This window comes from Mytilus edulis, chromosome 5 (assembly GCF_963676685.1).
Source record: "Mytilus edulis chromosome 5, xbMytEdul2.2, whole genome shotgun sequence".
Lineage (NCBI taxonomy): Eukaryota > Metazoa > Mollusca > Bivalvia > Mytilida > Mytilidae > Mytilus > Mytilus edulis.
The window spans coordinates 67,833,298-67,856,501 of NC_092348.1; the positions used below are offsets into that span (position 1 = coordinate 67,833,298).

The 23,204-nt window shown below is 31.9% G+C and overlaps 1 protein-coding gene across 3 annotated transcripts; it reads left to right on the forward strand.

The window, feature by feature from the left end:
* Positions 1 to 5,820: 5,820 nt before the first annotated feature.
* LOC139524291 (RNA-binding protein 39-like) lies at positions 5,821 to 21,061 on the forward strand. 3 transcript variants are annotated; one of them, XM_071319033.1, is made up of 13 exons: positions 5,983 to 6,119; positions 7,225 to 7,295; positions 8,684 to 8,732; positions 10,500 to 10,546; positions 12,713 to 12,793; positions 13,199 to 13,426; positions 15,231 to 15,348; positions 15,761 to 16,051; positions 16,562 to 16,627; positions 16,958 to 17,162; positions 17,964 to 18,135; positions 19,942 to 20,126; positions 20,616 to 21,061. In XM_071319033.1, exons 3-13 carry the CDS (start codon positions 8,700 to 8,702, stop codon positions 20,777 to 20,779), a joined length of 1,590 nt encoding a protein of 529 aa, XP_071175134.1. In that variant the 5' UTR covers positions 5,983 to 6,119; positions 7,225 to 7,295; positions 8,684 to 8,699; the 3' UTR covers positions 20,780 to 21,061. The 3 variants fall into 3 exon arrangements, with proteins under 3 accessions (XP_071175133.1, XP_071175132.1, XP_071175134.1); XM_071319032.1 differs by lacking the exons at positions 5,983 to 6,119; positions 8,684 to 8,732 and adding an exon at positions 5,821 to 5,838; XM_071319031.1 differs by lacking the exon at positions 8,684 to 8,732 and having other exon boundaries at positions 5,974 to 6,119.
* The last annotated feature ends 2,143 nt before the right edge of the window (positions 21,062 to 23,204 follow it).

A 23,204-nucleotide genomic window follows, 5' to 3' on the forward strand; every position in this document is an offset into this window, starting at 1 on the left:
TTGTTAGACATGTCGTTGACAAGCAATACTCTGAACCACTGACAGTGTCTGTAAAGATTCCATGTGCAAAAATAACAAAACAGGGATACAGCGTATTGTCCCTGCTAAACTGACGTATGCACGTTTCAGCTCTGGGGTTCCCAGTGAAGACATATTTTTCAGATAAAACATTTGAGGTATATAGTCTACAAAAGGAAACTAAAGTTGAAAATTTAAAGATGATGCTCCTCTTGGTGTAAACTCAAGAATTTACTAATTCGGAACTGCTTAAACATGAAATGAAGTCACAAGACACGTGCGAATCGTCGCTGCTTGAATAGGCAGAGTTGCCCTTCATACAATTTGACCCACAATGCCCCAATGACATAAACTATAATAAATACATTAAATATGAAATTTGGAGTTTTACCAAGGGAGCTAATAATTAATTAATAATACTGTCTGCCACACAGCATTTCGGGACTGTCCCTCTGGTCTCTTTCGTCCCTCTTTTAACGCTGACTATGCGGGGGCTTTTTTTAATTATTGGGGACATTATGATGACCTATAGCTGTTCATTTCTGTGTCATTTAGTCTCTTGGCAATCATAATACATAGTCTTTTATATATATATATATCGATGTCGTTATTACGACATAGCTATGTCGTTAAACGACATGGTGATGTCGTTAAATTACGACATGTCGAAATTACGACATAGCGATGTCGTTATAACGACTGTTTTGTCGAAATTACGACATGCTATGTCGTAATTACGACATAATTTTTATTTTGAATGGCCCTTATCGGCTTCCGTAGAAAAACGCAGATTTTGTCATGAATTATGTTCTCATCAACAATGTTGAAGGGTGTCCTTTGTTGAATATGCATATAGACCAAGGCGAGCAAAACATGTACATGTTCTTTAGAGAGTCTAGTTGAGGAAAAATCTTTAATATATATATTTAATGCTCCTCTTTTCTTACAGTTCTACATGCCATCCTATTCAAAGTGTTGAAAAATTATTCAAAACGTATCTTTGGTTTATGTTTAATGTATAAAAAATCATCTCGAATCTCAAAAGGGCATACATGGCTTATTAAAGTCATGAGAGACATATATATAATACAATTACAGTATTATATGTCTCTTTTAAAGTCAACTTGATCTTATGTTTTACGCTAATAGTTATTGCACCGTGTAAAAGATCAACAATGTTTGTTCTTTGTCATAGTTGTTGGGTGTATCTGTTTGGTGAACACCAAGGGATAAGACTGAGGATATGAACTAAGGTCACTTTATTCATCGACTGCCAATAAAAACCCTTGCTAAAGTGGGGCGTTCGTTTGGTTGTGAGGGATGTAAAAGTACGCAGCCTCAGCCTATCAGAATGGGGACTTTAATTCCGATGTCTCGTATAAATTAAGAGAGTGCCTTGCTCTCTCACAGGCATTTGTCTCATTTATATATGTACGCCGCTAGATTAAAACTGACGAAGAAAGGTAACACACGGCCATCGAAAGCTCTTTTTTTTTGAGAGCCCAGGTGGTCGTGTGGTCTAGCGGGACGGCTGCAGTGGAGGCGATTTGGTGTCACGATATCACAGTAGCATGGGTTCGAATCCCGGCGAGGGAAGAACCAAAAATTTGCGAAAGCAAATTTACAGATCTAACATTGTTGGGTTGATGTTTAGACGAGTTGTATATACATTATGTACACAGCCATGTATCACCATCATTGATGGGGATCCGATGGATACATCTGTTGTAGAGTTGTCACTGACTCAGACGTACTTATAAATATAATTATTTTCTGTGACTGTATATTACATTAATTTGTAGGATCCTTTACTATAGATAATTTAGCTGATCTGTAACAATAACATCTTCATGCCTTATATATCATGTACTGTAGTACGCCGCTAGATTAAAACTGACGAAGAAAGGTAACACACGGCCATCGGAAGCTCTTTTTTTGAGAGCCCAGGTGGTCGTGTGGTCTAGCGGGACGGCTGCAGTGCAGGCGATTTGGTGTCACGATATCACAGTAGCATGGGTTCGAATCCCAGCGAGGGAAGAACCAAAAATTTGCGAATGCAAATTTACAGATCTAACATTGTTGGCTTGATGTTTAGACGAGTTATATATATATATATATATATATATATATATATATATATATATATATATATATATATGACATATATACCTTATTATATAAACACGTTGCTGGAGGACGCCTACGATTACGGGAGTTTCTCGCTACATTTAAGACCCATTTGTGGCCTTCGGCTGTTGTCTGCTCTATGGTCGGGTTGTTGTCGCTTTGACACATTCACCATTTCCTTTCTCATACGTATAGATCTATATTAATGTATATAGGATTTGTTTTCTGAGACAAGTGCCTGTGTACCCTTTGCACGTTAAGAACCCTTACAATAATTCTTTGGTGGTCTACATATGACCTATTGTCGGCAAAATGGCTGTCCCTTTCCAGCATATCCTCATTTTCCAGTTGCATTCCAAATTCCCAAGACCCTCATCCCGGACGTCCTGTTTTACAGGGCCAATCTGGTGCATTTATTGGTAATTTGTGTCCTGAACATTTACCAATGGTTGCTTCTGGACGTAGAGCAACTAATTATAATCAATATTTGTTGAAATGAGTCGCTTGACCATACCTGTTTCACTGTTAATTGACCAACATAATGTTTTGAGCAATGTTTTATATCAACAATAATTAGATTTAAATAAGAAAAACAGATGAAGTATGATTAAAGGTGTATTAAAATGGCATAGACAGGTCGCCAAACGATCGTATTTAACTTGGTTAATATCTTTCAACAAGTAGTGCCTGCTAATTAAAAAGTCAACAAATAGCAAGTTCATGCTTATAAAGATCAACAAATAGCAAAATGTTCAGACAAAACAAAACGAAAACCAATGGTTTTAAATGGTCTTCACTTGGCACGTACAAAAATTGTATCAGGGTTAAAGTTTAATGATAACGATGATTGGTCATTTATAGATTACTATATTGGTTTAGCTCATTGCTAGCAGTCGTACGGTAACATACAGTTGATTCTTCATTTGGACTTTGTTGATTAATTGTATAGAATGAACAGAATAGAACATTTTTGTTTTAAAAGATACATGGCATCGGACTCAAACTTCTTTTAAACTCCGTTTTACTGTGATTATTGTTGTGACAGTGTATTTGGGTTTTTTCTACATTGGCTAGATATTAAAGGGAGGGTTGAGATCTTAAAATACATGTTCAAAATTAGGAGCTACTGCATGGCCTTTGTTATAGTCTTGTGTGATGTTTGATTTTAGTTTCTTTTATATATTTCGGAGTTTAGTGTGACGTCCAATATCACTGAACTAGTAAATCTATATTTAGTATTTCAAGTTCGCATTTACAATCATACCACATATATATATATATATCTTTATTTTATATGATGGGTGCTTAAAATGGAACGCAGTGTTGAAACAACAAAACATTAAACCAATTTCCAAAGATCATAAAATAAAAGATCAAAATGACTAAAGATGCAAAATGTCGATCTATAAGCTACAAATGCCCACCTTCTACTAATAAATAGACAAAGTGAACATGGACAGTTGCTATGAATATGTAAATTTATGCAACATTGAACTTTTTAAAACAAAGATTATGGAATACTGTTAAAACGATTGGACTGGTAAAATCACTACTCTACCCAAATTAAGGACTCACATTACTATTAAACAGAAGTACGAGACTGAAATTTAAATTACGTCAAAATGAACATCAAGAAACAACTTGAACGATCAGTTATGGAACAATTTCGCAGTGGTATTCTACCTTTACGCGTTGAAACTGGGCGATTTAAAAATGAGGCTCCTGGTGATCGATTTTGCACTTTCTGCGATGACGGATCTGTTGAAGATCAAAAACATTTCTTGTTGTACCGTAAAGCTTACCCAGTGAACCTTGATAGTAATTTTATTGATAATAGAACATTTGCTAATTTAATGACACTTCATCAAAGACAAACTGCCAAATATTTAAATTTATTTTCTGTAAAAGAAAGGAAATTCTCTATAAGTAAACAATCACATTGCGTATTGAAAGTTCGAACATTAGGTTTAAAGTGACTTATAGGTCCAACGGGCCGAGTGTAAATTTATTTAACTATTGTCTTCTTATTATGTAATATTATCTATACTACACTGTTATGTTTATCTTTTTAATACTGGTTTATGAAATCATTACAGTGTGTACTGGCTGGTCATTATCGCGTATGATACGATTTTGACACGCCTACATAGCTAATGAATATGCATGACTATAGATAAGATCAGCACGTGTAGCCATAAACTGAGAGTTGTAGATTTGTAATGAAAATATATAGATGTAGTTTATAGAATAGAAAATTAGATCAGAAATATAGTTATTAATTATTATAAAGCCAAGGGAGTAAAACACGGATCTATCAACACATGTCACTATAATGAATGATATACAATTATACTTACTTACTTACTTATACTTTTATACAGTGTTATTTTTTGCACAATTTGAAAACGCCACTTTATCATTTTGAAATTATTCATATAATTACTCAACGATACTAATTCGATTATTCAATGAACGTGTTTTCGTTTATTGAACAGAAGGGGTGTGTGTCCTTTTCCATAGTCATTTATTAGTTATTTAATTATTATATTTCCGCAATCTAATTAAAATTAAATCTTTTAATTGCTCCTGTTCTGATATGTCGCGCAATCAAGCTTGATGCACGACATATCAGAACAGGAGCAATTAAAGGATTTAATTTTAATAAGATTGAAATCGGAAGCTCTGAAATTGTAAGTTTTGCTAACAAATACATATATTAAAACAACTATTGAAACAAATAAAAAGGATCGAAAACAGTAAAAATGATGGTATGTGCTATAGTTGAACTTAAATAAGTGTCATTTTGACTTTTTCTTTATGTATCGATTTGACTATTTGAATAGGTGCCGATTTGACTATTTGATTAGGTGCCGATTTGACCTGTTACTGTACCTTGCTAGAACAAGGTGATTATATATAGCGGGATCCCAGTCTAGTCCTGCTTCCAATGATACAAAGCAAGGTACAGTAACAGGTCAAATCGGCACCTAATCAAATAGTCAAATGAAATATGTAATATGCACATTGATCTAGACAGGCGAACCAGTCTAAAGCAGGACGTCCCCAAACGACATTCGCCCCTCACCAAATCGCCACACTTTAAAAAAAATCGTCCCAAACTGGTTTAACAACTCGCACCACTTTTAAATAAATCACACCACTTGTGAAAAGGGGTAAATCCCGTTAAATTTCCCGCCAACTCGCCCCACTTAATGAAAAAAGTAAAAATCTACAGAAATATATAATTTTCATGTGCCAACTCGCCCCACTTAAAAACCAAAATTTAGTGAATAATTTTTTTGGCTATGAAGTGGCATAACTCAATCCATCAGGATTTATCAGCTTTTCACATTTTAATACAGCGGGATTTGCATCTTTTGCATCAAGTTGTACGAGTTGGCATTACTAAATTCACCTGTTTTACACCAGTGGGCCGGCCCGTGGCGCTTTGGCAGACCTTATTTCAGAGGGATTTGTTTAACCTGTTCACAAATGATGCTAGTTATTCCACCTATTTTAAATTGAATTTTATTCTTTTTCATTAGTGGGGCGAGTTGGTAAACAAAAGTGGGGCGATTTTCAGAAAGTGGGGCGAGTTGGTGATAAAGTGGTTCGATTAAGCGTGGGGCGATTTGTCAGTGGGGTGAATTGTCATGGATTCCTTAATCATCTGAATTTCTTTCTCACATTTAGGTAAACTTTGTTTTTATTCAATCAATACTTTTAATAATAAGAATCCAAGTGTATTATAATTATTATTGTTGTTGTTGGTGTTTTGCATAAATTTTTTTAAAGAACAACTAGCTCGGAAATGTAGTATTTAATTTTGATAAACCCGGACGCCGCGTCGACGATTTTGGAAACCCCAAAACGTCAGAAACGCCATATTGTTGAAAACAGGAAGAAAACTAACAGGATTTCAAGACTTTTATTGCTATTTACACAGCTATTACACAGAAAAAAAGACTTATTATGTATGTGAATCTTGCGAATTCCTGAAGTTGCATCATATGATAAGATATTTTAGGTGAAATCTAAATCAATTCTGGTTCTAGTTACCTTTGAGCTGAAACTGGTCTTCTGCTCTTCATACGTCTTACGGACGTGAACTTGGACGGTTTGACTGCTGGGTTCCTTAACAATCATGATTTGCCCTTTGAAGAAACATTTTCTTCTAACCCTTGTCCTAAAATTATCCGTAACTTTAAGCAAACAGTAATAAATAATAAACAGAAGGACCAATTTTGTTGGTAACCTAAATTATGCTACATTTTAAAATTTTTGTCTGTAAACACTTATACATGTACATGATTATAGTTTGTATTGTTCCTTATGACACTTAAAGAACAAATTGTAAAATGATGTTATTATGTATGATGTATCCCATTGTAGCGTAAGGTACCATATGGCAAACGTATGGAACTTAACTTGTCAAATCACATTAAAAAAACGGAAGCACATGTCCGTACGTACAACCCCTTCTAGGTTCTGTTTTCGTAGCAATAGAAAAATAAACCTTGCCTTGAACCAGTGTTTTTCTCCTGCTAGTCTAAGACTGAAACATTATGAACAACTCAGGAATGTATGCATGGAAAAGTATATCTTCAAAATAATCATGCTTCTTGAAAAGCTATTTCCTGTTTGCTTTTATGCCTTCCTGTGATGTAAAAATGCAGAAGTCATCTATTTCAGTTGGACTTAGTATTTATGCAAGCCAAAATATAGAAATTAACTTATGGAAATTCGGTATTAAAACACACAGAAAGTTGCAGGACAAAAAATGAAAGGACAAAGTCACAAGTTTGATAGGACAAAAAGTCACAGGGAAAAAAATCACAACTAATTTGTTGACAATTGTTTAATTATATTGGGGAAAGATCTTGAAATATTTTCTTTTTATAACATATATTTGATCTGTAGTTTGTGATGGCAATACTGGTATACCAGATTTTATTCCAAATAAACACAAAATTGTCTTAATCTAAAGTTGTCTGAAACGAATGTGTGACATTGATTACAATATAACAATAACCACAATAATGGATATTGAAATTTATAGTTAAAAAATTTCTTTTGCAGACTATATAGTGAAAATGGCAGATGATTTTGATGTAGAAGCTATGCTTGAAGCACCTTACAGAAACAAAGAGGTAAGTTTACTGGTAGTAGCTCTGAATACAATTAATTTATAGTTAAGTTTTATAGCTTCAAACATCATGAACATTGTGGATAAGTTGGTTGGGTTTGCTAGCTAAAGTTGTTTTGATGCAATCTGACAGATTCCATCAGAACAATAACAGTTCAAGTTAAAGATATTTTATTGTCAAGAGTCATAATTAGGAGTAACCTCAATTCTAGGCTCATGAAGTTGATCAAAAACACTTTCAAACATTAAGCAAGTAGGTAGGCAATGATTCAATTAACTGACCATTAACCAGTTAAACTTTAAAATTTAAGATGAAAAGCTGTTCAAATCTGGTCTTCTTCTATCCTGTATTACGTACATACTTTGCAGCATTGAACTAAACACAAAATGTTTTTAAACACCTTTTCGAAACATACTGTATAACAAAATAGTTTGCTGATACCTGAAAAAGCGTTTTTATAATATTTAAGGTTTTATCAAATGGACCGGAGACTGAAAAATATTGAAATTGTTCTGATTTTGTCACCTGAATATTGGTTAAAAAGTCGCAAATAACCACTGGAAAATGTAGTGAACTATTTAAATATGAACAGATAAAAGCCTCATTAAATCTATCACAGAGTTCCTGTAACAGGATGAGAAAAAAACCACTTGATTGAACTATGAAAAATAAGGATAAACTTACAGCTTTTGAGATGGCAAAAAAAAATTGTTAATTTACAATTTAGGCTGATCTTCTATTCAAAATATAAAGAGAACACTTATATTCACTATATAAAGACATTTGTTAAAAAGAAATGCAAAGCAATATGGGTATTCTCTTCTTGCATTGGTTTTTGCTGGACATTAACTTACATAATTCTTTGAAACATCATTTGAAAGGCTTTTCTACAAAACCATTCTAAAACTTTCTGACATAATTTGTTTAAAACTTTCTGACATAATTTGACTTGTCAGATCCGATAGTTACAATGTATTTGTAATGGGGAAGACTGCTGTATGGGCAATACAATTTCTCATTAAAAAAAATTAGACGATTTTGTTATTTAATTTTAGTCTTATATTTTGATATGCATTATATACAAAATGTAGATAGATACCATTGTAGGAATAAAGATAAATTAGATCACAAGTATAATATATGAGGGAACTAATAGTTATAATTGTTGTTAATCTCTTTTTAAACTTGACGGTTCATATATTGAACCACTGTATTTATATAGAGAATGCATGACATATACTACAAAATTGTTGAGCTTATTAACTATCTATAACATTTTTCAAAGACTATTTCTTTAGGAAATAAGGTAAAGTACAATGTGTTTTAGGAATATGTATTTATTGTTGCTGTAAAAACTGATATGTAATTGAGTTTGTTTGGTTTATCTGTAGATACCCATTGTTGCAAATGTGTCCACAGAAATTTGTCTTCAAAGTCAAGGTACTGATGAGCGGGGTTCTAAAAGAATACTACACATTTTATACAAGATTTAAAGGAAAACTATTCAAATGCTGTCATGGCTGTTTTAAATGTTAATAATGCATATTGGTATTAACAATATTATATGAACTTGATGAACATTTATATTGATAACTGTATTCTATACTCTGAGCTTCATACTCATGATATTTGTATTTTAGTCAACAGATAATAACTTGTCAATGATATTAATTTTAATGGCTTTTCATATATGACTTAAATTTTTAATACTTTTGGAAATAGTTTTTACACAAATGTGTATTAGAAAAGAATGCAAAAGCACAAGTTTTTATTTACAACACACACCTACAATACTATTGAGAGTAAGATACTGAATATATCCCTCACTCTCATCTCAGGGCCATATGAATACAGAGTTTGGGTGATCACTGAGGACATCCTGTCATCAAGAATCCAGCCTATCAGGATAATTCCTACTCGATTTTGTGAGTGCGAAGAATGAATGAATTGTTTTTGTGGAACTAACTTTTTATATGCTTTTAAGTTTCAGTTATTTATAGACTGCACTTTAAATTTCTCAAGTGCTCTAAAAGGAAATCAAAATGACCCCCCTTAATTTTTGAAAAATTTTGAGGGAATTTTATTTTGGAAATGCATCACAGTAGATTATGCTTTCTTCTGGTTTGAAAAATGCAATTGATGTCGTGTGTAAGAAAAATAAAACATCTTAAATATTACTAGAAGCTATTAAGCAACTAAAATTATTCAGTTATTTTACTTTGTTCTCTTTCTATCCTTGTGGTAACTTGTATAATTGCAATATATTAATTTGAGGTGTTTTATTTAGTTGACAGCAGTCATGATTATAACATAAAAAATCAAAACAGGAACTCTGCATTTGTAAAGCAACAAGATAGATATTTATTTTTCCATAGCTCGAATGCGAAACAAAAAGAAATGATCTAGTTGTATTAATCTCAATTTTCATCAGAAAATTTAAATGTCTCTCTGACTATAGCTATTTTAATTCTTATCTGTCCGTCAAACAGATATTATGTCGTTTACAAGTGCTGGCTATTCCTTCAGCAGGAAATAAGACACTACACATACTGTATACCATAAATTCAGAAATTTTTGTGTGCATTTATTATTGCTGTGGTCAATGATGGTTGAAGAATGCTATATTAAATATTTTGATTTTATGAACTTCTGCATACCAATAATGCAATTAAAATGTTAACATTTAAGTTTTTAATTATATCAAATCTATCCTGTAATGCCTGTTGCAATTCAAGCAATAATAAAAACTTCACAAAAATTTCTAAATTAACAATTACTTTAATAGCAACATCTAGAGTTGTAGATAGATAAACTCGCAACAAATTAAGAAAGCATAATTATAATTAGATTTTTTTTTTTAAATATATACAAAATGTTTAATTGATTGAACATTTAACATAACTCACCATAGTCACGATTATTGTACTTGGCATCTTGCAATTGAGATAAGTCAATAAGGTTAGTTCCACATGCATATATGTCAACAAGTCAATGATTTTCAGTTGGGATATAAAAAAAACTGAAAATCATTGAATGAATGCGAGTTTTATATTGCAGCCAAGAAGGAAACCAGTTGAACCAGATGGAGGTAACACTTAATTTAAGATTTATATTAAGTTTTTAACTCTTTATTGATCGATAACTAATGCATTTTTGTTCAATTTTTGTTTTTCTTCCCTCCTGATTTGCTGATTGTTTGGTACATAGGATGATGGAAGAGGAGATGCTTCATCATATGACCGAGGCGATAGAAGGTAAGACAAAGTATTTAAACAAGTCATACAATATCTTCAGTAGGGATATTTATGTAGGTAGTATAGGACTCTTTTTTCACTTCATGAAAGTCAAAAAATTTAAGTCGCCCAATATTTTGAACCAGGTTACAAATCAGTCCCATCAAAAATTTATGACCTACTCCAGACAAGAAACTTTTAATTGATTTCCTTGAAGTGTCCTTAAAATTGAAGAAAACACCTATTTTCATAGTTTAACTCAAGAAAGTAGGTGAGTAAGCTTTGTCCATAGTGTTACTATTTCTGTGTTGGTCTTCAATGGTGTAAGTTGATGCAGTTCTTTAAAGAACAGAAAACCAACATGGAACTGTAAATACAAAACATTAACAAGTGTAAAGATATCTTCGTAGTTATCAAAAACTTCCCTAAATTCTGATTTTAATGTTGCAGGTTGTGTATGGATTAACATAGAAAAGCAGAAAAGAGAGACACCCCTCGAGAGAAATTGTCCAATTTTTACCCTTTCTAACAGGTTGCATGCTCAATATGAAGAAATGTAATCTGTGCTTTCTTTTTGGGTTTCTGACAGGGTCCCAGAGTTTGTTTAAAATAAAAGACCTTGAACAGATGTTATAACAAGAATAATAAATTGAAATTGAAGTTGTCTAATAACTGGTTCTGTATTGTTGAATATAGGTGCTATCAGTAAACACTATCATAAGGGAGAACATGAAAATGCCATCAGATAATTAACCAGGTATGTGTACGGTCCTACATTCATGTACACTAGCAAATTATGGCAGGTAACTTGTAAAGACAAGGTAAATCTTGTGTAGCTGGTAAAAAAAGACTTGGAAGATGACGAGTACAGATACACAGATGATTAAGCCTTACCTTATGGTAGTCAAAAAAACAAACTTTTGCATAACCTAGGTGCAAAGATACTTGTTGCATTTTGGGAGAAACATTAAACTTGGAATAATTATCAGTGCAACATAAATGAAAAATGACCTACATTTTTGACCCAAGAGAACTTATAAATATTGAACTTAAACATTTGGGTAGTACTATGTCGTTTATTGAAAAGGTTTTGTTTTCCCTTATAACGATCAGAAAGCAAAAAAGTTTTTATATAATTGTGTCAGATATGCTTTGATTCATTTGACTTTTAGTTTTATTTTCCAATTTTGATACTCTATTGTTGCATATTTTCTAGTATTAGAAGTGTAATGTGTAACTTGTTAAAATGAGTAGTCAATCACAAGCTTGTCATTTTGGGCATTAGGACCCTGTCAAAATGTAATTATCATGCCTGTCAAGTTTAAATTTTGCATGAAACAATTGCTATTTAAATACCAAATATATTTTCTAAGAAGAAATATTTCCAAACTTCATTTACTGCTTAAACAGAAGACTTTCATGTCTTTTGTCTACAAATGTATATCTTGTCGCACAAAAAATCAACTGATGCAATTGCACAAGACAAGATTGGACGTCTTCTTTCTGTTAAACGGGGCATTTCTAACATTAAAAATACATTGTAATATTGTTGGAATGTCAATTGATAGGAATAAACGAAGTTTTGGAATATATATCTATAAGACAGCAAACTAACAACACTAAAGACATCTAGAGGTCAACATATATTCTTGAAAGATGGACAAGTGTTGTACAATCTCAATTTCAAAATGTGCATGTCTACTATAGCAGGTCTGCGTCAGTAAACAAGAACAGATTATTTTTATATAGAATGTTAAAATATATTGTTACAGGCATGGAAAACCTTTTTTGCAATTCAAAGTGTTGTTCTATAAAAAAAAACTATTTGGCATTTGCAAAAAAGAGCCCTTGTTGAAATTACTATTTTAGGCACTTTTAAAGCATTGAACATTATTGCCTTGTTATGATGTATGAAATAACATCTTCGTTAGCGTTTTCTAATTAGAAAAATCTTATCCTTTGAAACTAGGCGGTTTCTATCTTTTAACCAAATCTTTATTCAAAATGCTGTCACCCGTATTCATCTTTATAATTCGTGACTATGATGTTATTAGGCAGTGAGACCATGCAAATAAAGACACTTTTTCCTATTATGACTTATTATAAGTTTAAGTACAGCAACAACTAGAAATGGTTGTGGCTATAAAATATGTTGAATGCTAAAATGTTTTATTACTTTTGCAACAGGAAAAGAAGAGGTGACGAAGATAGACATAGAGACAGAAGAGATCGTGGAGATCGTGACAGAGGAGACAGTGATCGTAGAAGGTAGGTCTTGTTGTTTTTATGTAAATATGAATAATGTTCTATCACTTTTCATAGGTTCTGGTTTATTAACCATATTGGGATATTGCCTGTTTTTAAATAATAAAAGAAATTAACACCTAAAACTGGTATTAGACATCTGTTTAATTTGAATATGTAGATTAAAGACTAAGATTTTGATTGCATTGTATCGTTTGCGAATTTTTGGTACTTGATATATGGATTAGATGAGAACTGCAGTGTTTGCATAAGAAGACCTTTTCACAAATAATCTTGATGAAAATTGTTCATGCTAATAGATAGTAAAAGCTTGAAGAGCTAAACATGTACATTAATTTTCAGCCTTAAAAAAACTTAATTTCTAGGAAATTTAACAATATTACATCACATTTCATATCAACTTTTCAGAGATCGTGATAGAAAGAGAAATGACAGAAGCAGGGACAGCAGAAGAAGCCGAAGTAGGGAAAGGGAAAGACGTAGGAGTCGGGATAGAGGAAGTGGCAGGAGAAGTAGAAGTTTTGACCGATTCAAGAAGAGGTCACCACCACGAAGGAAAAGTCGCAGCAGATCTCGTGAAAGAGGAGGAGGAGGAAGAGATCGTAGCTCTAGTACAAGTCCCTTCAAATTCACAAGGTAGGTCAAATGTTTTTAGATATTAATTCTGTGTGATTGCAATTATCACAACATTTTATAATATTAACTTTTAAATTATTCAAAAGCTGAAACATAAATAAAAAATATATACTGTTCATTATTATTGCCATGTTAATGATATATGACAATACTGCAAACTTTCTCAACTTCCTACATTATTTCAACATATTTACAGCACCCAAAATATCTTATGAAAAATGAATAATATTCAGTTAAGATATATAATGAGGCCAAAATAAAAAGATTGTATGTTTGCCCAAACGCGACCGACCCAAAATAAACCCGCCGACTCAAATTCTTTTTTTTACGTTTTTTTTGAAGAATTTTTTTTTTCGGATTTATTTTGGGTCCGCTCCGTCATCGTACAAAACTTAATGTTTGTCGTCTTTGCGTTTGAAAGTAACTGTGAATAAGATTAAAAGAAAGCGTATAAAAGACGCAGTTAATCGATATTCGATGTTCTCTGTTTTTATCTTCTGATTTAACGAACGTAAAGAAGTAAAACATATGAAGTGGCACAGTTTTTTTTACGCTGTAGTTGTCTGTACTACCAAACCCTTACCTATATGCTCAATGTTAATTTCATCGTGTTATCGAATATCTGATAAGAATATTCAGGTAGATTTGTTCAAAACCATGTGCAATCGAATATTTTCAATGTTATTCTGACAGGAAATGGATCCGGAAGTTGCGAATTTTTAATCTTGCAAGAAGATTTTGTTTTTACTGAATAAAAAGGAATTATTTCTTGATTAATTGTTGTCTTTAATTATAATCTTTCTTTATCATGTAAATTAGATGCCCTTTTATTCAAATAGTTCAAATTTACAAGTCTCATAAGACAAGATCAGTACGTTGCTGTTTGGGAGAATTTGATAAAACTATAAATGTTCACAGAATCAGAAATATAATCTTAACTGAATGTAACTCCCTCTGAATAATTTATTGCAATATAAATCCCTTTTGACAAGAGAAATCTGACTTTTGACAGAAATATTTTTTTCACATGTGCAAAAGTAAAAACATGTTATGGACGCCATATTGGATTTTTATACAAATTTGTGAGGAAGCCTCTAGAACCATGACCTAAATATAAATAGTCTTCAGCAAACGTTAACGTTATGCAATTATATTTTATCAATAATGATTATTTTCAAAAATTTAAACTTGATTATTTAAAGAAATAAAATTATAACAAATACGGCTTTGATCTATTTATAGCCAAATTAGTTTACCTGTGTGATAATGTAAATACAAATTTGTTTTCAAAACATAAAAAAGACACAAACTAAGGATGGTAGATAATAATTCATATAAATATTTTAGGACATTTAATCTATTTTAATAGAAATAGGATTTAAAAACTGCAAACAAATTTAATCATTACATAATCAGCTGATATTTTTTTTACACAAACATCGTGTTGATGGAACTGTTGAAAATCACTTCATAAATCCACCAGCCCTTTCACACAGCTAGCAATTGTCAGTGTTATAAACATCTCAGGATACAAATCATATAGTAGACTTATTTATTTATAGAGGTTTTAAATTCATGGCTTTTGGTTTTCTCTACAAAGGTTTGACAGAAAAAAAGATATACTGTTTTAAGATCTTTTAATATTTTCATGCAAATTCTGATAAAAAAAAAAAAAAAAAAAAGAATTTGCCTACCTACCTACCCACACCCAGTCATCATGGGTCGGGTTTGGGCAAACTGAAATATTTTTAATTGTGGCCTGAATGAGTGAAAACTTCTCAACCAATTATAATGCTTGTTGCAGATTGGCAGGACCTGATCTTACTCCAGAAGAGAGAGATGCAAGAACTGTGTTTTGTATGCAGCTTGCAGCCAGAATTCGCCCAAGAGACCTGGAAGAATTTTTCTCGTCAGTTGGAAAGGTAATTTAATAAATGAAATATTTAAATGAAATAGTTTATAAATGGCTTCATTTATTGGAACCTCTGCTATCAATTATATACAGAATAATACATGGCAAAATCATAATAATTTGAACTTTGCACATGTATTCTATGCCTGAGTGATTTCACAGTCAGTTTAATGAACATGGAAATATGATAGTGTGAAGGGGACAACGTTTCCTATACAGACACATATTCTTGTCATCTTTTCTACACTGTCCTATTCGTAAAGATTCTGGTTCCCAGAGATCTAAAAGTTTTACTTTCTATACACGAGTCTCCTACACAGTGCAAAAGAGGATTGGCCTTTAAATTATTAAATCTCAAGTATGAGATGGTGTAATAGGTATCATAGGGATTTATACTTTACATTGTTTAAATTTTTTTGCAGGTCCGAGATGTCAGATTGATTATGGACAACAAAACAAGAAGATCCAAAGGAATTGCATATGTTGAGTTTTATGATACAGAATCTGTGCCATTAGCTATTGGACTAACAAATCAAAAACTTTTGGGTGTTCCTATTATTGTGCAACCATCACAAGCAGAGAAAAATAGACTTGCCAATGCTACAAACATATTAACGAAAGGATTAAAAGGACCTATGAGATTATATGTTGGTTCTTTACATTTTAATATAACTGAGGAAATGTTGCGTGGTATATTTGAACCATTTGGCAAGGTAAGGACCACTGTTAATACTATACACAATAAAAAAAAAAAAAAAAAAAGCAGTATGCACCTTTAGCCACTAGTCTAATGCCCCAGACAAGTAAATTTTGATTTGGACTAGTGAAATTTCAAAATTTTATAGTCATATAGGGACCAGTCTTCATATTGAGTGTCCGAACTAGTAGATGAAATTATTATTGAATGTGATAGCTATGGAAAATCTATCAAGACAATTATGTATTAAGGAATTATCTGCTTGTAATATTATAGATGGCTGTTAGGCTGTATTGACTTACTCCATTAGTTATTGAACACCTCAAAAACTTAATTCACCATAGAGACTTAGAGGACAACTATTAATTAAAGACTAAAAATATGGAACTAATAATTGAAGTTTGTATATCACACAATGAAGTACATCTTGAAAAAAAATATATATAAAAGTCAAACCATGAAACTTACAATAAATGGATACAGCTATTTTGGAGTTGTCTGATTTGTTAATTCCTTTTCATTTTAGATTGATGATATTAAACTGATACGAGACCATGAAACTACAAGATCTCAAGGCTATGGTTTTATCACGGTAAGTAATTGCATCATAATCATAGAAGATAAGCGGTTGAAAAGCACTTTTGTATTTTATTGCCAATCATACATAACATTGCATTTTACTTTGCACACGTAACAAAACAATTGAACTTTTTGACCTGCCCAACCCATACAAAAATAATTTTAATAAATTTTTTTGAAATATCACTCAATGAAACAATGAGTTGAACAGCTTCATTTCACATTTAAACAGTACACTCAGTATTTGGACAATCTTATCTAAATATACAAAAGACAGATGTTTATTATTTTATTTGCCTAGTTGATGTTGATAAGCAATATAGTTTTCACTTTCTCTTCACAGTTCACTGATGCAGAGGAAGCAAAGAAAGCTTTGGAACAGTTGAATGGATTTGAGCTGGCTGGTCGGCCAATGAAAGTTGGTCATGTGACGGAGAGACAAGTTGAATTACAACAGAATTCCATGTTAGATAGTGATGAAATGGATCGTGCAGGAATAGATCTCGGTGCAACTGGCAGATTACAGTTAATGGCAAAACTTGCTGAAGGTAGGAGTTCTATGCTGAGAGTAGTTTTGTTAAAATAATAATTCAGCATTTCGTTTTTTATTGAATTAAGTTACTATAAAATATAGACTATAAATGGCTCTTCTTTCATGTATGAACAATATTTCCACTGTTAAAACTTTTTTTTAAATTTATTGAAATTAAGCAACAACATCCAATGATCAAAACGGCATCTTATCTGAAAATTGTAGTACATGTTTATATAAAATATATAAAGATGCTTTATTTCTACAATTCCGTTCAAATGTTCTGCTGATTTGCAGAGACAGATCACCTTGAAATATCCTAACAATGTATTAGTTATGGTTATTTTATCTGCATAAATTTTATGCTGAACATTTGCAGTTTAAAAAGATCTTACGAGATTTTTTATGAAATGATTTTACTTAAGAATTGAATGCTTCTTTTTGTAACTTCATTGGGGTGTAAAAGCGTTGACCTAAGTACATTTTGTATGAAGCGCTTCCGCACTTCATTCTAAAAATGTGTGCAGGGCAACATTTTTACAACCCTATGAAGTTACAAAAAGAAGCATTCAATACTTATAATCACATTTTTTAGCTAGGAACATGAAAATACGATTTTTATCAAGATTTTATATAATTTAACTGTGCACTTTATTGTGGGACCTAGTGTCATTATGAATGATAAATTTTATTGTGTAATGAAGTTGATTAAGGAATAACACGAGATTGCAGTGTAGCCAATCAGAACAACGTATTATAATGAAACATACATGTAATGTAATTATTCATTAATGAAACACTTTCAACTTTTTTGTAGGGACTGGTTTCCAGATACCAGAGTATGCAGCTTCTGCTTTAAACATGGGACCTGGTCCTGCACCTCCAAATGTGTCAGCAATCATGGGAAATAATCCACAGCCCCAACAACAGTCAGCCCCACCTATAGCTACTCAGTGTTTTATGTTGTCTAACATGTTTGATCCCACATCGTAAGTAAAACAAGAGTAGTCATTAAGGCAATCAAAACTGTTTATAATGAGTACCAAGGGTTGGTTCTTTCATTCATTATGTTTCCCACATTCAACAAATGGAATGCTAACATTTAGTTTAAATCTGTAATGATATGCTAGAAATATTTTCTGTATACACAAATAAGGGTATGATTGCCAATCAGACAACAATCCACTGGACAGCTTGAAACAATAAATGAAACCCATATTGTATTAAACTAAACTATACAAGTTTTTGGCAATAAAAAATGGGAAACAATTCAGAAGAGAAAACATGCTGATTTATGCTAAAAATAAGAATCGATGATGGCAACCACCAAATTGCAGGCTTCTGAAAGCTATAATTGATGAACTTTGATACATACCAGGGTATGAATTTTCTGAACCATCATTTTGGTTATGGGCCTATTCTTTCAAATGAAAAAAATATTTTAAAATTGTACTAGTAATTTATTTTTTTTGGGAAGGAGACAGGGTATTAGTCAAGTATTGTTCTTTTTGCAATTGTCCTCCTTTGTTCTGTTAATAAAACCATGAGGGGAATTATTTTACATCTTTTGTTCTGTTGTATCAGTACTTTGGAGAACTGAAATTTACAAATTCACTCTTTTGAACCCCTTTATAGTAAGGTTAATCAATAAACCATGTACTATCAACTATATCAATTATCACCCTGCTAGTGCTTGTTTGCTATTTTCCAAACAGTGGATTATGTGGTTTTCTTGTATGCTTCTATAAACATATTAGAATCAGTGTTAAATTATAGTTTTATATTTTTTCCCTATGTTGATCAGAACCACAACTGGATACCCCCCGCCCTGCAATACAATTGCTATGTTAAAGTAAGTAAATACAAATATGTCCCTTTAAACATGTTGGGTCAAGATTGTATTCTTCTATGCACATTCCCAGATTGTATTCTACTACTGTTTACAGTTTCATCAATATCCTTCAAGCCATTTTGGGGAAGTTACCTGTTTAGGCATTTGAATTAAAAAGACTTGATGATTCCCATATATCCTAAATATTCTCTTTGCAGGGGGTTGATAAAAAAAAATAAAAAAAATAATATAAGTATTATGGGGTTACACATAAATAGCAAATATTGCTCAATCTTTGTCAAATTGTAGTTTAAAATCGTTCATATTAAAACTATGTGTAGTCAAAATAATTTGCACATTTTATGAACAGTCTACACAATTTTTTTTTTTAATTAATAGTCCAAAGACCAATATTCCTATATTTGCTTATGTTTCTTAACAAAATTTTGAAAAAATAAAGTTTTGCTAGTCATGGGCATATTTAGTGGCTAACAGTGCAGCTACTTTTATGAAATATGAAAGGATAACTCTTACGAATTGCTTTTAGGATGTAGAGGAGGAAAATTAGGCCTTCACTCTATCTTTCTTGATAAATACAATTAAAAAAATTCATTGTACATTACTTTATAAAAGTAAATTATTTGAAATCGATTAAAAAATGTTATGTATTTGTAATAATAAATGAAATTACATAAATAATGTCTATCAAAAGAAAAAGAACTACCAATGATTTGCATTGTTCCCTAAAAAGTTAATACCATTAAAAATCTAGACTGATCATTTTCTGCTGTTATGAAATGGAATGCAGCAGAAGACCTCCATACTCCCCTAATATTGTAAAAGGATTGAAATTTAACATGTCATGCATGTGGTAATTTTCATTTAAATGTGATATTCGAATTCTCATCCATATGTTATTACTTCAAATAGCTTATTTTTATAATTCTGTCATTTTGGATTTCAGGGAAACAAAACCGAGCTGGGACCAAGAAATCCGAGATGATGTAATAGATGAATGCAATAAACATGGTGGTGTTTTACATTTGTTTGTTGACAAAGCATCACCACAGGGCAATGTTTATGTCAAATGTCCTACAATAGCAGCAGCAGTGGCATCAGTCAATGCATTACATGGGCGTTATTTTGCAGGTATTTTATAGTCCATGTATATTTTTAAGTAAAAATTAAGCAATGTTGATCATCATAAAAAAAAAAGAGAGGGAAAAACAACAAAATCAGACCAACCTAAACAGTAACTGTTGACCTTCATAATTTTAAAGTTGAATAACTTCATACACAATTTGCATTATGATTAAATTGAGCCTTTTATATCATTGCATACTTTATTTATTTTTTTAAAAGAGAACATGATTGAATGATATTGGTGAATTTTACATGAAACCAATGAGAGAAAAAACATCTAGATGTCTGTGAATTTAAAAAAAATATGTTTTGCAGTGAAATTACTCAGTTACTTACATCTGAAAATATAATAATTAAAAACATTGCAAAAGTGGTGACCTAACCACAAATCACCACAAAATTAAAATATTATAGATATACAATGTAATACATGAGGGGGGGAAAGGGAAATACTACAACTCAGCAATCATATTTGAACTATATCTTTTTTTACAGGCAAAATGATAACAGCAGCCTATGTTCCACTCCCGAACTATCACTCGTTATTCCCAGATGCCGTCAGAGCTAATCAACTGATGTTGCCATCAACGCAAGCTTTACAGGCAGGATATTCAGGGATATTTAACAACATGCAACAGCAGCCAATGGGGATCCGATGACTTTAACATGTTTTTATTGTGGGGGATAAATGACTTTTTATGTGAAGATGTGAAGACACTTGACTTTTAACTGTAAATTGTATCTAATGCTGAAAACAGTAATTGTTAATTATTTATATTATAAACTATCTGTCAGAATGCAGAAATTTATACAGTAATGAATGTCGATCATGTGGATGATCTAAGGAATAAAAGTTTTATATATTGTTTATTTGTACATGAACTGAAATCAAAAGTTGCATATTTAATTGTGTCAGTTTAGTTAATAAACATGAAATACTACTGGTCAATTCAGTTTAGATTGGTTGAAATTTCAATTTACTTTTCCAGAAATGCACATTTTTATAAGACCGCAAAAATTGAAATTTTTTGGTCGTATATTGGTATCACGTTGGCGTCGTCGTCGTCCGAATACTTTTAGTTTTCGCACTCTAACTTCAGTAAAAGTGAGTAGAAATCTATGAAATTTTAACACAATGTATGTATTTAAATGAGTAGTTATTGTTGCAAACTCCATTAGAAATTTGAATTGAGATCAGTTTTGGAAAAAGGGAAAGGGGGATGTGAAAAAAAATGGATGGAGGGGGGCGGGGGTTTAAATTTTTCTCATTTCAGATTTCATAAATAAAAATAAAATTTCTTCAAACATTTTTTTGAGAGGATTAATATTCAACAGCATAGTGAATTGCTCAAAGGCAAACAAAATATTTTAAGTTCATTAGACCACATTATTCTGTGTCAGAAACCTATGCTGTGTCAACATTTTAATCACAATCCAAATTTAGAGCTGAATCCAGCTTGAATGTTGTGTCCATACTTGCCCCAACCGTTCAGGGTTCAACCTCTGCGGTCGTATAAAGCTGTGCTCTGCGGAGCATCTGGTTGATAGTTAAATTTTTGTGTCATTTTTACTTGCATCACCAAAGGTGAGAGCAGGTCTAGTATCTGCTAGTTGCCTTCTGTTGGAGTACCTATCCATCCGTCCAAAACATTGAATTGTAAACTTGAGTCAAATTTTCTAAGCAACTACAGTAGGGAATTATTTGATATTTGATATGCAGCTTGATTTTCATGAGTTGTAACATATAAGCAATTTTAATTTCTATCAAGCAGACACTTCTGATTTGCCTAGAGTTTGAAATTTTACAGCATCTACTTTAGGGGTCATCCATAATTGTCAACCATTTTCCAAAGTGTACAAAACGTACACTTGGGGGGAGGGGGTTAAAAAATCAACATTTTTACCGTACGCTTTTTTTTTTAATTTCCAGAATTTATTTCGTTTCCGTAGTGAAGGTCGATGTATAAAATCGAGAATTGGCTTGGGTGTGTTTCTCTTCTTATTTTTTCTTTATTATTTTCACTTGATGATATTTATTTCGATATCATAATTCTCCTCAATCCGGATTGAACGATTAAAAGATCAAATCATATAAAAACTAAATCTTTCAAAAATGTAAACTTGTAAAAATTTTTAAACAAAAAGTTTGCAAGCATTTCTCAGTATCCCCTGTTTTATAGATTGTTATCGTTTCACTCTGTTTAATAAACAAAACTGATGGAAACACTAAATTCTTTGAACGTTTTGCTTTTGACAAGACACCATTTTGTGAAAAGATTTTAAACTGGTCCTTCGATTAATTTCATTGAAATGTATTCCAAAACAGCAAACAAATAAACCGGAAGTAAACTTATTTTTCTTAGTATAAGCCTTCTTTAATTAGGACCACCTCCATATGAAGTTTAACCTTAACCTTAAAGATTATCCAATATATGTACACGTTACAGTATATATACATAAACGATAATAGTGCCATGAATGGCATAATTACAGGGACCTTTTAAATAGAAATACAGGCGGGAAATTTAAAAACTTAAAATGTTTTAAAACATTACACTTTTATTGATTGCTGTCTTAAGCTCGGATTCCATCAACAATTGTCAGTCCATACTTTACCAATGCAATATAACCATGCATTTCCCTTTCTTTGATTCTTAGCATAGTTTATGCATGCTCTATGTGCCCTTTTTCATTGGAATTCCCACTGTGTGATAGGGGAAACACTAATCTTTGAACTCTGTATTCTAACAAAACACAAGCATCACAGATAGATGTCATCAAATAATACAGTCAGATATGTTTTAGTGTGTTTTCAATGCAAATTTCTATATTAAACTAAAATATAATAAACAGGATCTTCTTTTTATTTAGAAAGATTTATTGCTCTCTTGAAATCTGAAAATGGTTGATGTACACTTTTTGAGGGAGGGTGGGGGGTCTGAAAAAGTGTACGTTTTGTACACTTTGGAAAATGGTTGACAATTATGGATGACCCCTTACAAGAAATGTTATCAAAAAGTTTTCTTGCCTTCAATGAAAGGGATTCATCAGTTATGCTTCATTATACTTGCAACCTCAATCAAT